Here is a 14672-nt window from a genome sequence, read left to right as displayed (position 1 = left end):
CTCATCATTGATGTTTCTCTCCTTTCCTCTCTGAAATCAATAAAAATATTTTTTAAAATAATAATTTCTGAGATCAATATTTGTTCTGATTCCAGGAGGGCTCTTCCCATCTGTCTCATTTCCTAGTTCTGTCCTACACACTAGCAGGCCCACAGCTTATCATGTATCTGGAATCTCCTCCCAATTGCCTCTCACCTTAACCTCCACTGAGCTTGAGAGTGCCCCTTAGGCTTCCATATCTTCAAACTCCATTGCAAATAAAGTCAGTCTTTGGGAAGAGATTAGCTCTCTCTTTTACAGTCTGCTCCTCTCTCCTGGCAAAGTCTCTGAGCCAGGGTTCTGAATCTGGAAGTGGGGACCTTGGCAAGTTTCTGAGTGACACCCTACTCTGCAAACTGAACATTTGGTGAAAGGGATGGCAGCAGCCTGAGGTCCTCTCAGCTTGGAACCACCTCCTCATGAACAGACACAAGAGTGGTCAAAGCCTCAGTCTTCTCAGCTCACTTTGCCCAGATTAGAACCTCTGTTGGACAAGTGGGGGTTGGAGGGCAGAAGGGAGTCCCCTCTCAATCACACTTACCCAGGCCTTATCTCAGAGCAGAAGCTTCTGTCCCTTCAGGGTGAGCCACCACTGGTTCACCACCCAGGAAACTCAGCCTCTAAGCTTTTGTTGAGGTTTCCTTTCCTGAGCATGATTGATCGGGTTAATGCATTAGTGATCACACTGATTGAACTCAGTCTTTAGCCTCTCTCTCCTCCCCTGGAGGCTGAGGGTGGTGGTTACCATAAGTTCAAACCTCTTATTCACATGGTTTATTTTTTGGCAATAAGCCTCCCACCCTGAAGTTATCTACCCCACCATGTGTAGCTGATTTTCACTCTGTGCTTGGAAAAAAGACAAGGAGGCCACTATTACATCTTTTTAAAATTATACTAGACATCCAATACAGAGCAATAAGGCAAGCTAGAATTGAAATAGGAGAAATACAATTCCATTATTTGCAGATGACATAATTAGGTATGTAGACAATCCAAACTATTTAAATTAATAAGTGAATTTTTCAAGGTTGTTGATGGGTCTTATTTTCAATCATAGAAAAATCTTAAATATTTCACCATTTAGAATTTTTTGTTTATTTTGGTTAATCCTCACCCGGGATATTTTTCCATTGATTTCTAGTGAGAGTGGAAGAGAGGGGGAAAGACAGAGAGAAACATTGATGTGAGAGAGACACATTGATTGGTTGACTCTTGCATGTGTCCTGACCAGGGGGGAGCCTGCAACTGTGGTATGTGCCCTTGACCGGAATCAAACCTGGGACCCTTTGATCCACAAGCCAATGCTCTGTACACTGAACCAAACTGGCTAACACAGTTAATTCATTTCTATTGACAATACATATACATCAGTGACAGCAATGATACACATTGCTTAGTAGCATCAATAGTAACAAATTTTTTTTTTAAAAAATGTATTTTTATTGATTTCAGAGAGGAAGGGACAGAAACATCAATAATGAGAAAGAATCATTGATTGGCTGCCTCCTACTGGGGATCGAGCAGATGACCCAGGCATGTGCCCTTGACCAGAATCAAACCCCAGACCCTTCAGTCCACAGGCCAATGCTCTATCCACTGAGCCAAACCAGCTAGGGCAGTAACAAGCAAATTTAACCAGGGGATATCCACACTGTTTGGGGAAAGTCATCTGACAACAAAACAATGCATTTCTAAACAGAAATTCTTATAAATATATAAGTTCCCCCCATCCTATCTAATAAAGAGGGAAAATGCAAATTGACCGTCATGCTGTAACAAGATGGCTGTGCCCACAGTGGAGGCCGAGTTCCTGTAACGAGCCTTAACAAGCAATCAGCAGGGACCTGAGGCTGTGCTCCCTGCCTGGTGGGGCTTGACAGGGGACCTCAGCCTGCGCCCCCCACCTGGCAGAGCTTGACGGGAGACCTGAGGCCATGTCCCCCACCCGGTGGAGCTTGAGGGGGGAACTCAGGCCGCGCCCCCTTCCCTGGTGCCTTGCCTGGGGACCTGAGGCTGCGCCCCCCCACCCCATGCAGGGCTTGATGGGGACCTCAGGCTGTGCCTTTTGCCCCGGGCTGGGAGAGCTCAGGCTGTGCCCCCTACCCTGGTACAAGCCGGGGGACCTCAGGCCATGCCCCCCGCCCCAGCGCCAGGCTGGGAGACCTCAGGCCATGCCCCCCGCCCCAGCGCCAGGCTGGGAGACCTCAGGCCATGCCCCCCGCCTGGTGAGGCTTGATGGGGGACCTCAAAGCATGCCCCCCACCACAGTGCCAGACCAGGGGACCTCAGGCCACACCCCCAGCCCCAGCGCTGGGCTGGGGGACCTGAGGGTGTGCCAGGGTACCTGAGGTTGCGCCCTCCTGCCCAGCAGGGCTTGACAGGGGTGGGGCTAGCCAGGTCTGGATCTCGTCCAATGGGGGTGGGGCCGGCCGGGTCTGGGTCTTGTGAGATTTTGAGGTGCGCACGGGTGGGCAGGGACTTGACTCTGGGTCCCGTGGCATGCCCCAGACTCTGACAAGAGGAAGATTTTCATATACATTTTTTTTTAAATATATTTTATTGATTTTTTTACAGAGAGGAAGGGAGAAGGATAGAGAGTCAGAAACATCGATGAGAGAGACACCAATTCAGCTGCCTTCTGTACACCTCCCACTGGGGATGTGCCGCAACCAAGGTACATGCCCCTGACCAGAATCGAACCTGGGACCCTTCAGTCCACAAGCCAACGCTCTATCCACTGAGCCAAACCAGTTAGGGCTTCATATACATTTTACTAATTTTCTTTCATCTCTGACACTTCTATTATAGAGAAAGGGCAAATAGCAATATTAAAATATTTCCTCTAATTAATTCCCTTTTAATGTGCACAAATTTCATGCACCGGGCCACTAGTGATAATATAAAGCTGTAATTTTGGAAATTTAACACTGGTTTCTACATGCAATTTATGTAATTCTACACATTATCCAAAGTTGGCAATTAAACTAAATTTTGTGATTAGATTATGTTTAAAAGTAAGAAGTTTTAGTATTATTATGTGTTCCCCAAATGGTTCTCTTTTTCTTTTAATATATTTTATTGATTTTTTACAGAAAGGAAGGGAGAGGGATAGAGAGTTAGAAACATCGATGAGAGAGAAACATTGATCAGCTGCCTCCTGCACACCCCACACTGGGGATGTGGCTGCAACCAAGGTACATGCCCTTGACCAGAATCGAACCCGGGACCTTTCAGTCTGCAGGCTGATGCTCTATCCACTGAGCCAAACCGGTTAGGGCCAAATGGTTCTTTTTAAATGTGTTCTATCCCTCTCCCCTTTAAAAAATAGGCTAACTTGGTAACAGATCAAATAACAGCAACTGATTTATGAATTGAAAATAGTGATCAACTTAACTCCAAAGCTTATGCTTTTAAACAAGTTTCAACATCTTTTATTTACATGTTTATGACATACATCAATGGCCATATACAATTAACTAAATCTAATAACAATGGTGGGAATGAAACATAAAAGACACAATTTCAAATTTTAGTCAGGGTGAAATACATTTTCACTAACCAAAAGATACAATAAACAAACAGCCATTATAGAGTTATAGATTGTATATCAATTCACTTAAAACTGAAAGTCAGCCACACAACTATTGAAATAATGGGAAATTTGTGAATACAAATATTACATATGCAAGTATAATGCATGCATGGCATCACATTAATTCTTTATCTATGAAGCCATTTTTAAAGTGAACTGGAATAAAGTATCTTAATATATGTACATCAAGGCACATTATTTTCCTGTGCTTTAGGAATGATTTACATATGATTTGCTTATATCTTAATTTTATACCTTATATTAGCTTTTAATACTTAAATGTTTGATTTTAACAATTATAGCTTGAGTGGTAGCTTCCTAGAGGAGAGAAATGGTTATTTTGAAAATCAGAAAATAAGATAACTTAAAGTGGGAATTTAAAAATCAAACACACAAATTAATATCATTTAAATCTCAGGTAACTTTTTATAATAATTTACTTTCAAAAATTTGGTGGACCATAATTACTTTCTTTAAGTAGTATACTATAATGAGAACGGAACTGAAGACTTTTCATTATTCTGAAATTATTGTACAATTAATTATATGATATCCACAGGACCACCATAGATGTCTACATTGTTATCCTATTTCTAAATTGCAGTTTCTCAACAAAATTGAACAATTAAACATGATACAAAAAACAAAAACAAAAGAGGGCGAAAAAAACAACAACAAAGAAGAACATGATACAAAAGCTGCAAACAAACCTAGTTTTAACTTGTTCATTTTTCAGCAAAAGAATTAAATTTTTTCCACCCCCCCCCCCCCATATATTGTTATTCAGGAGAAATTTTTTTATCAACAGAGCTTAATAACAGTATTTTTTGCTTATGGTCTATTTACTTGCCTTGAAGAGTATAGTAAGGCTAATAGGCATTTCATGCATTTTAATGGCATATTTAAAATCAGCTATTCATTTAAAGGTGCCCCATATAGGTAAGTATACTGTGCAAACTTGATTACAATATGTAACTCATTAAGTGCTTTAAAATAAAGAATCCCTGACTTATAAGGGCTTAAAATAAATAGTAAATCAAGAATCACAGATTTGAAGCATTTTAAAAATGTAATATACCTATTCATCTGACTAAAATGCTTTATATTAGAATTTTAAATCTATAAAAAGGCAAATGAAATCACAAAAATTCTATATTTTGAGAATAAAAGAGAAGAAAAGCTTACTGGTGCAGCCTTTTAAACTCAAAGTATATAATAATGTCAAAATGCAAATGAAACTGTACAGTTTTTCATTTACTATAGTCCTTTACACACATTAATTCATAAAAAGTATACCATGATAAACCACTGCCATCAAATAGATATTTTCAATTTCTTTACAGTAAATGGACTTTAGCTGGACAAACCATTCAGAAATGTTAAAACATCATCAAACATCCCAGAATTTTCACATATAAAGTCTAAGTGGAGAGTCACATGGTATTGTAAACAAATGTTCTGTGAGTTCAGTATACACAAGATGTCACTTTTACAAATTTCCATTACTATATTCATTCTGCTTCTGAAATATGTGCCACCTCTACTTCAACAGTTTGAATAGCTTCTGCAACTTCAGATAACTTCTGTCCTTGCTGTTGTGCCAACACATAATTAACCACCTGCATAATACTTTGGTCAGAGAGTGTAGATACAGATGGATACTCTTCAGTAGCTGCAACGGCTTCAAGAGCTTCCATAGTTTCTCCGGTCACTACCACAGTCTCAAGTTCTTGAGGATCACTGCTTTCCTGTTCATGAATGTCTGCTGTTACGATGCTAACAGCATGCTCCACTTGAGTTCCTTGGTTATGAAACTGAAGGGTATCTTTTTCCAGCATAATTTTGCAAGGCACATAATCTCTGTGGAATTTAGTCATATGTTTTCGGAGTGTCCGAGCATCTATGTAGGCTTCGCTGCACACAGGGCAAACATAGGGCCGTTCACCAGTATGGGTTCTGACATGGCGTTTTAGAGATCGGGCATCAGCCCAAGCTACTCCACATGTTAAGCACTCAAATGGCTTAACTCCTATTAAAAAAAAAGAAGAGATGTGTGTGTGTGGTGAGGTGTGCAAGTACCAAAATATATTAAATCTGCCTGATAAATAATGCTTTTATTAGAATACTGTAGTGCATAAGCCTTTCTATCTTAACTATGGCAATCTTTTATTTAGGACCTCATGGTTTACCTTAGAATAAGCCAGATTCTGTAAAATAATCTCTAAGATGTGCACATGGATAGAAGTTACTGAGGCAATTCTGAGTTTCTGTGTACGGTCTCACTTAACCTTCACAGCAATCCTATAATCCTAGGATAAGAAAACAGAGGCATGGCTCAGCAGTTGAGCGTCAACCTATGAACCAGGAGGGTACATGCCTGGGTTGTGGGTGCAGGAGGCAGCCAATCAATGACTTTCTCTCATCATTGATGTTTCTATCTCTCTCTCTCCCTCTCCCTTCCTCTCTGAAATCAATAAAAAATGTATTTAAAAAAAAAAAAAAAAAAGAGCCAAAACCAGTTTGGCTCAGTGGATAGAGCATCAGCCTGCGGACTGAAAGGTCCCAGGTTCGATTCCGGTCAAGGGCACGTAACTTGGTTGCGGGCACATCCCCAGTGGGAGGTGTGCAAGAGGCAGCTGATCGATGTTTCTATCTCATCGATGTTTCTAACTCTCTATCCCTCTTCCTTCCTCTCTGTAAAAAATCAATAAAATATATTAAAAAAAAAAAAAAGAAAACAGGCTCCAAGTAGCCCATGAAAATGTTGATAGAGAATATTAAGCTCACCAAGTCAGATACTCAGGTTCAGAATCACCTCTATCACTTGAAAAAAACTTCTATGATATGGAATACATCTCTTATCAAGGAAGGTGAGGTAAAAAACAAGAGGGCTGCTAAAGGGAATATCAGTATTGGATTGTCTTTTATTCTCTATATATTTATCTATATTATACAGCTATATAGTTACCTTCATGATTGTTCATGTGTCTCCTATACTCTCTCAGTTGAGTGAATTTCCTTCCACATCGTTCACACACCCGTTCTAGGTTTTGCTTTGCTCTTCCTTTTTTCCCATGGGTAGCTTTCTTTACATGCCTTCTGAACAACGCTTTTTCATAAAATTCTTTGCCACATATATTACATCTAAAATGGAGAGAAAAAAATTAAAAGCATCAGCATCCATAAGAATTAATCCAAGTATAATATATATATATTAGAGGCCCAGTGCAAAAAATTTGTACACTCGGGGGTGGGAGGGGGGTTCCCCAGCCTGGCCTGTGCCCTCTCACAGTGCCGGAGCCCCATGATTGATCTCCCCAAAGAGGTAGGCCCCGCCCACCCATCCGGGTCTCCTTGATGGATTGCCCCAAAGAGGTAGGCTGGAGCCAGGGGACCCCAGGCCTTGCTGCGTGGAGGTAGAGCAGCCAGGACCCGCCTCCGCGTTTCCGTGCGGTGAGGCCAAGACCTGCCTCTGTGGCTCTGTGTGCATGCAGCCCCGCCCACCTGTGTGCACCCACTGCACACACAGCCTCCTGGTGATATATTGTTCCCGAGGGCATCATGGCATGACAACCACACAGGCTTTTATTAGTGTGTGTGTGTATGTACATACACACACATACTATCTAATAAAAGAGCAATATGCAAATTGACCATACCTCCGCTAGACCCACAGCCATGCCCACCAGCCAATCAGGAGCAAGTATGCAAATTAACCCAACCAAGATGGCTGCAGCCACAGAGTGAACAGGAAGCTTGGGTTTCCCTGGCAATGGAGGAAGCCAAGCTTCCTGCACACCCTGGCTGGCCCTGGACTTCACTCAAGGCTACCAAGTTTCAATTATAAAAGATAAATAAATCCCAGATACCAGGACCCCCACTTGGGTCGCTGGGGTGCGTGGCCGGCCTGCAAACCACCACAGGGCCCTTGCCCAGACCGCTCCACGCCCCAACGGAACCCCCACCCTCATCCAGGACACCCTTCAGGGCAAACCAGCTGGTCCCCACCCGTGCAGCAGGCCTCTATCCTATCTAATAAAAGAGTAATATGCAAACTGACCATCACGCCAACACACAAGATGGCTGCCCCCATGTGGTCAAAGATGGCTGCCCCCATGTGGAAACAAGATGCCCGCCACAAAATGGCCAGCAGGGGAGGGCAGTTGGGAGGGACCAGGCCTGCAAGGGAGAGCAGTTGGGAGCGACTAGGCCTGCAGGGGAGGGCAGTTAGGGGCAAACAGGCTGGCAGGGGAGCAGTTAGGCATCAATCAGGCTGGCAGGGGAGTGGTTAGGGGGTGATCAGGCTGGCAGGCAGAAGCAGTTAGGGGCAATCAGGAAGGCAGGCTGGTGAGCAGTTGGGAGCCAGCAGTACTGGATTGTGAGAGGGATGTCCGACTGCCCTCGAGGGGTCCCAGATTGGAGAGGGTGCAGGCTGGGCTGACACCCCCCCGCACCGTGCACAAATTTTGTGCACCGGGCCTCGTGTGTGTGTGTGTGTGTGTGTGTGTGTGTGTGTGTGTGTGTGTATCCTCAGATTTACTCACCTATAAGGTTCAGTGACAGAATGAGACTTCACATGGGAATACCAATCTTTCTTCCAACTATAGCACTTATCACAATATTGGCACTGGAATGGCTTCACACCAAGATGTTTGTTCATGTGCTGACGAAGATCTCTAGCTTCAAAGAAACTTTTTTCACATCTGCAATAATAAAATTCAATCACCAAATTGGATCATCTTATTATTCTTTTAAAATAAGCTTCAAGAATTTAGTATATTCTTGGGTTTCTAGAACTCTACAGGATGATCCCAATTTAAGACAAAAGAGTTTACTAGTACTCCAATCTTGTAATAAGGCTGCAGGATGTTAAGTTCTTTGGCCCTACCTAGAAACATTTTAGAAAGAATCATGCAGACCTCCCAAAGGTTACTACAGAGGACATATACTTTTTGTCTCCTCCTCAGTCCCATCTGATCTCCTTCTATACCATCTCCTATTCTCTCTCCATGTGTTGGGAGTAGGCCTCACCTTAACTATATGGATGGAGAAACTGACTCAGCCTAAGTCAATCAGAGGAAAAATGCTTTGGGGAATAGGGACTTTGAAAAATTCTCACGTGCCCTAACCGGTTTGGCTCAGTGGATAGAGCGTCGGCCTGTGGACTGAAGGGTCCCAGGTTCGATTCCGGTTAAGGGCATGTACCTTGGTTGCAGGCACATCCCCAGTGGTGGGTGTGCAAGAGGCAGTTGATTGATGTTTCTAACTCTCTGTCCCTCTCCCTTCCTCTCTGTAAAAAATCGATAAAATATATTAAAAGAAACAAAAACTCTCATGTATTCCTGGGAATCTAGAAGTCCACACCCTTTTTCAGGGCTGTGCACACACTCCGGAAAGACCTGAAAAGGCCCTAAGCTCTCACCTCTGGTTGACTCTGCACAAACAAGAAGAGCAAACCAAGAAACAGTTGTGAACTGCCTGGCGGAGTGCTGAAGGCATTCTGTCATTAGAAAGTGGTGATGCTAGAAACCAAGATGGCGGAATAGGTAAACATCTAAACTGCTGCCTCGCACAACAATTTCAAAACTACAACTAAAAGACAGAACAGACACCATCCAGAACCACAGGAAAGCTGGCTGAGTGGAAATTCTACAACTAGAAGGAAAGAGGAAAGCTCACGGAGAATTGGAGGTACGGCAAAGGGTCTTTGTACGCGCAGAGAGGAAGGGCGGCTGAGAGGCTGGCTGACTTTCTCTGGTGGAAGGGGGAAGCCCCCGACCGCACTGAACCCCAGTTCTGACTGCACTGAACCCCAGTTCCAGGCGAGCCCCTGGGGACCCACGCTCTTACGGGGGGAATCTGGACTCTCGGGCGGAGACTCGGGAGCCGGGGAAGACAGAGCTCTGGGGGTGCGCGCGCGTGCCAGTGCGCACAAAGGCTGCGGAGGTTGCCACAGGCTTTCCCTAGTGGAAGAGAGTCAGAAGCTCCTGACTGCACTGAGCCCCAGTTCTGACTGCACTGAACCCCAGTTCCAGGCGAGCCCCTGGGGACCCATGCTCTTGTGGGGGGAATCTGGACTCTCGGGCGGAGACCCAGGAGCCGGGGAAGGCAGAGGTCTGAAGGCGCACGCGTGCGTACAAGGGCAAGGCTGACGGGAAGCCAAGACTGTCTGCTCCGCCCTGAGATTCCACCCCATCCAAGCTGAGCACAGAAGCTATTGCAATTTGGCAACTCTAATCCTATAACGCTGTCTCCAGCACCGAACTTCTCCCAGCATAGACACAGCTGATCCTTACAACCAACTGGCCTGGAGGTCATTTCCTCCCAGTGATACCAACAACAATCAAGACTTAATTACAACAAGGCTGTACACACAGTCCACAAAGGGGTGCACCAAGAGTGTCCACCTCAGGTTAACTGGGGAGGCCGACCCACTGGGCCATATAGGAAACCTAGCACACAAAGCTACCCTACCAACTCAGGGAAGCAGTGAAAAATGGGGAGACGAAAAAACAGATCACAAAAGAAAGAAATGGAGGAAAACAAACTGGATATAGAATTCAAAACCACGGTTATAAGGCTTTTCAAGAATATCCTAGAAAAGGCCGATAAATATAAGGAGACCCTCGAAGATATGAAAAAGGACCAACTAGAAATTAAACATACACTGACAGAAATAAAAAATATTATACAGTGACCCAACAACAGACTAGAGGAACACAAGAATCAAGTCAAAGAATTGAAATACAAAGAAGCAAAAAACACTCAACCGAAAAAGCAAAAAGAAAAAACAATCCAAAAAGTTGAAGATAGTGTAACGAGCCTCTGGGACAACTTCAAGCGTACCAACATCAGAATTATGGGGGTGCCAGCAGAAGAGAGAGAGCAAGATACTGAAAACCTATTTGAAGAAATAATGACCGAAAACTTCCCCCACCTGGTGAAAGAAATAGACTTACAAGTCCAGGAAGCGCACAGAACCCCAAACAAAAGGAATCCAAAGAGGACCACACCAAGACAACATCATAATTAAAATGCCAAGAGCAAAAGACAAAGAGAGAATATTAAAAGCATCAGGAGAAAAACAGTTAATTACCTACAAGGGAGCACCCATACGACTGTCCGCTGATTTCTCAACAGAAACTATGCAGGCTAGATGGGAGTGGCAAGAAATTTTCAATGTGATGAAAAGCAAGAACCTACAACCAAGATTACTCTACCCAGCAAAGCTATCATTCAGAATTGAAGGGCAGATAAAGAGCTTCACAGACAAGAAAAAGCTAAAGGAGTTCATCACCACCAAACCAGGATTACATGAAATGCTGAAAGGTATTCTTAAAGAAGAAGAAGAAAAAAGTAAAGATAAAAATTATGAACAAATACATATCTATCAACAAGTGAACCTAAAAATCAAGTGAATTAAAAACCTGAGGAACAGAATAATCTGGTGAATATAATAGAATTAGGGGCATAGAAAGGGAGTGGACTGATAATTCTCAGGGGGAAAGGGGTATGGGGGGGTTCAGGAAGAGACTGGACAAAAATCATACACCTATGGATGAGGACAGTGGGGGGGAGGTAAGGGCAGAAGGTGGGGTGGGAACCGGGTGGAGGGGAGCTATGGGGGGAAAAAGGAGAAACAATTGTAATAATCTGAATAAAGATTTATTTTTAAAAAATAATTAAAAAAAAAAAAAAAAAAAAGAAAGTGGTGATGCTGCCTGGCTGGTGTGGCTCAATGGTTGAGCATCAATCCATAAACTAAGATATCATAGTTCAATTCCTGGTCAGAGCACATGCCTGGGTTGCGGGCTTGATCCCTAGTAAGGGGTGTGCAGGAGGCAACGATCGATAATGTTTCTCTATCATCAGTGCTTCTATTTCTCTATTCCTCACTTCCTCTCTCCCTAAAAATCAGTAAAAACGTTGTTTTTTTTAAAAAGGAAGTGGTGGGGGGGTGGGCAATGGAGGATAAGGACACATATATAATACCTTAATCAATAAAGAAAAAAAAAGAAAGTGGTAATGCTTGCACAACAGTGTGAATGTACTAAAAGCCACTGAATTATACACTTTAAAGTGATGAATTTTATGTTACATGAATTTTACCTCAATTAAAAAAACAATTTCAGGAGGTTTTGGAGAAATCAAAACAGGCAGAAAGTAAAGGAGTCTGAAGGAAGGATAAAGTAGCAGAGGGCCCAGCACTTTAGAGAAATTGCCTATAGAGAAACTCTGGCTGGCCCCAGGGATCATTCTTTCCTACATACCATATGGTACCCAGGTACTATATTTGAAGACTCTCTTTAAATCACATATATTTATTTTGTGATGGAAGGGTCAGGTTTTAGTGTCCTGCTCCTTGGAATGGTGTCCAGCACCAGGCCATTCCCCGTGGTCCAGCTGCTCATTCGAGCTGCCAGCTTCATCGGGCACCAGTTCCATGTCCAGCTCCAGCTGACCCATGTAGATGCCCAAAGCACAGGCCCAGAGCAGGCCAGTGGCCAGATCGGTGCCCACACCTGTGGTCACACCCCCACACACAGGCAGCCCAACAGGAAGAAGCCAGAGGCAGCTTTGCAACCCATGCCACTCTGCATGAAGGAGATGACCCTGATGCTGGATGCCAGGAGGCCATTTAGAAACCAGGAGAGGAAGGCTGTCTCATGTGCCTTCTGGAGTACCCAGGTGTCTATGGTCCAGCTTGGACACGGGATGGCAGGAGGGACGTAGTCCCTATGCCAGGGGCCCTGACTGGGAGAAGGCCCCTTGGACCTCTGGCTCCAGGGCTGCGGCAGCAGTGACCCCATAAGTGTAGTTGGGCCAGGTGGGCAGCCTAAATCATTTTAAATGGGAATTTGTATGGTATGTGATTTATTTCTAAATAAAACTTTAAAAAATAGTAAGAAATATCTGGGCAAAAAAGGGATTAAAATCAAGAAGAAAAATAACAGTTTAATATTATTTTAAAATATTTTCTTTTTTCTCCAGCTTCATTGAGGTATAACTGACAAAAAAAATTAAGGATATTTAAAGTGTACATGATGATGAATTGATATATGTATACTACATTATGAAAGGATTCCCTCCATCTAGTTAATTAGCACATCTAGCCTCTTGGATGTGTGTGTGTGTGTGTGTGTGTGTGTGTGTGTGTGTGTAAGTTCTACTCTTAGCAAATTTCAACTATACAATGCAGGTGGTTATCAACTACAGCCACCTCAAATATTTTCTTTTGAAAACAACTTTCAAACAAACCTAGCACAAGCATGAAATTAATTGAATGGTTCACCCATTAAACACTTACTGAGTACAGTGATAGCCTCGAACCTCAGGCTTTGGCTGGTGCTTCTTTTGGTGCTTGCTGAGTCCAGAGCCCCTGTGAAAAGACTTTCCACAAACTGAGCAATGGTACTTGGACTCTCCTATAAAAATAAAACCATGTCACAAATCCAACAATCATGTGCTCTTCCAATAGAATATCTTATGTCATATTTCAGAGGTTATTTTATCAAAGGGACATGGAAGATAAACCATTTGGCAGCCACCTTCTAAGAATAACAACAAACCACATCAAAATCCCTATTTCCTCTCAGCTACAGTGCTAGCAAGGCTACTGCTAAACAAAGAATGTGATACACTTCATAATCATCTGGAATGTAATAGTAAGAGCTGAATACAAGTTCTAGAAGAGATATCTACCCTTCATCAGCCATTTCCATATAACTGCTTTGAGCATTTGAAAATAAGTATATGTAAAATAACAATTCTAATGAAATTATAAGCCACAGAGCATGCTGACAGTTATACATTTGCCTACTGTGTAACGTTTTAAAAGCATGACCATTTCTTGAGGTGCCTCCATCTAAATTATACAGGATTTGCCCAGCTGGTGAAGCTCAGTGGTTGAGCATCAACCTATGAACCAAAGTCAAGGTTCGATTCCTGGTCAGGGCACATGCCCGGGTTGCTGGCTAAATCCCCAATGTGGGGTGTGCAGGAAGCAGCTGATCAATGATTCTCTCTCATCATTGATGTCTCAATCTCTCTTTCTCCCTTCTTCTCTGAAATCAATAAAAATATATTGAGCCCTAACCAGTTTTGCTCAGTGGATAGAGCATCGGCCTGCGGACTGAAAGGTCCCAGGTTCGATTCCGGTCAAGGGCATGTACCTTGGTTGCGGGCACATCCCCAGTAGGGGGTGTGCAGGAGGCAGCTGATCAATGTTTCTCTCTGATCGATGTTTCTAACTCTCTATCCCTCTCCCTTCCTCTCTGTAAAAAAAATCAATAAAATATATTTAAAAATATATATTATATATATTTAAAAAGGAAACAAATTAAACATGATTTAGCATTCAGTATGCATTTTTCTATACTGAGGAAAACAATGAATATTTTTACAAAAATAAGATAGCTCTAAAACTAGATTTAAGAACATCTTTTAGCTTTACTCTCATTAATGAAACAATGCACACATATAGCCATCAGTTTATCAATATAATTTCTGAAATAATCACAGCATAATCAATATAACAGTAAATTAATAGTATATAATATGCACAGGGTGGGTTTAAAGTAGGTTTACAGTTGTTCCTATGGAAAATAATATAGTAATTAATAAATAATAATACAAGAATAAAGTCTTCTCCATGCTCACAATTGTAAACCTACTTTTGCCCCGCTCAGGAATTATGTCAATAGAAATATAAATTCCTCATTACCTGTGTGAATACTCATATGTTCTTGGAGACTCCGTTTGGTAACAAATGACTTAACACATAGATCGCACTGGAACTGCTTTTGTGATTGATGGAGACTCTGGTGTAATTTTAGACCATGCTTGTAGATGAAAGTTTTTCCACAGACCTAAGACAGCACAGGTATTTAAAACAGTAAAACCAAAAAGCAGATAGAAGCTGCTACTGAAGAATGAAGACAGAAAAACCTGTATGCCATTTTAAATTAAAAACTTAAATTATAAACAAAATAACAGAGTGAAAGTTGAAACAAATGCCAAAGATATTAGCTGGTTGATGATC

At 42.6% G+C, this 14672-nt stretch overlaps 1 protein-coding gene across 1 annotated transcript in view; it reads right to left on the bottom strand.

The window, feature by feature from the left end:
* Positions 1–2586: 2586 nt before the first annotated feature.
* ZBTB11 (zinc finger and BTB domain containing 11) overlaps positions 2587–14672 on the bottom strand; it is a 58173-nt gene continuing 46087 nt past the window's right edge. Inside the window, exons 7-11 of the mRNA XM_080655693.1 lie at positions 14355–14499; positions 12939–13056; positions 8176–8334; positions 6600–6775; positions 2587–5660 (exon numbers count right to left, since the gene is read on the bottom strand). Of these exons, the coding sequence (XP_080511819.1) occupies positions 5143–5660; positions 6600–6775; positions 8176–8334; positions 12939–13056; positions 14355–14499 (1116 nt within the window). The 3' untranslated portion in view covers positions 2587–5142. The remainder of the gene's footprint in view (positions 5661–6599; positions 6776–8175; positions 8335–12938; positions 13057–14354; positions 14500–14672) is intronic.

This window comes from Plecotus auritus, assembly GCF_963455305.1.
Source record: "Plecotus auritus genome assembly, chromosome: 2".
NCBI lineage: Eukaryota > Metazoa > Chordata > Mammalia > Chiroptera > Vespertilionidae > Plecotus > Plecotus auritus.
Note: the sequence above shows the minus strand (reverse complement) of the source record. Positions and strands in the feature narration are given on the sequence as shown.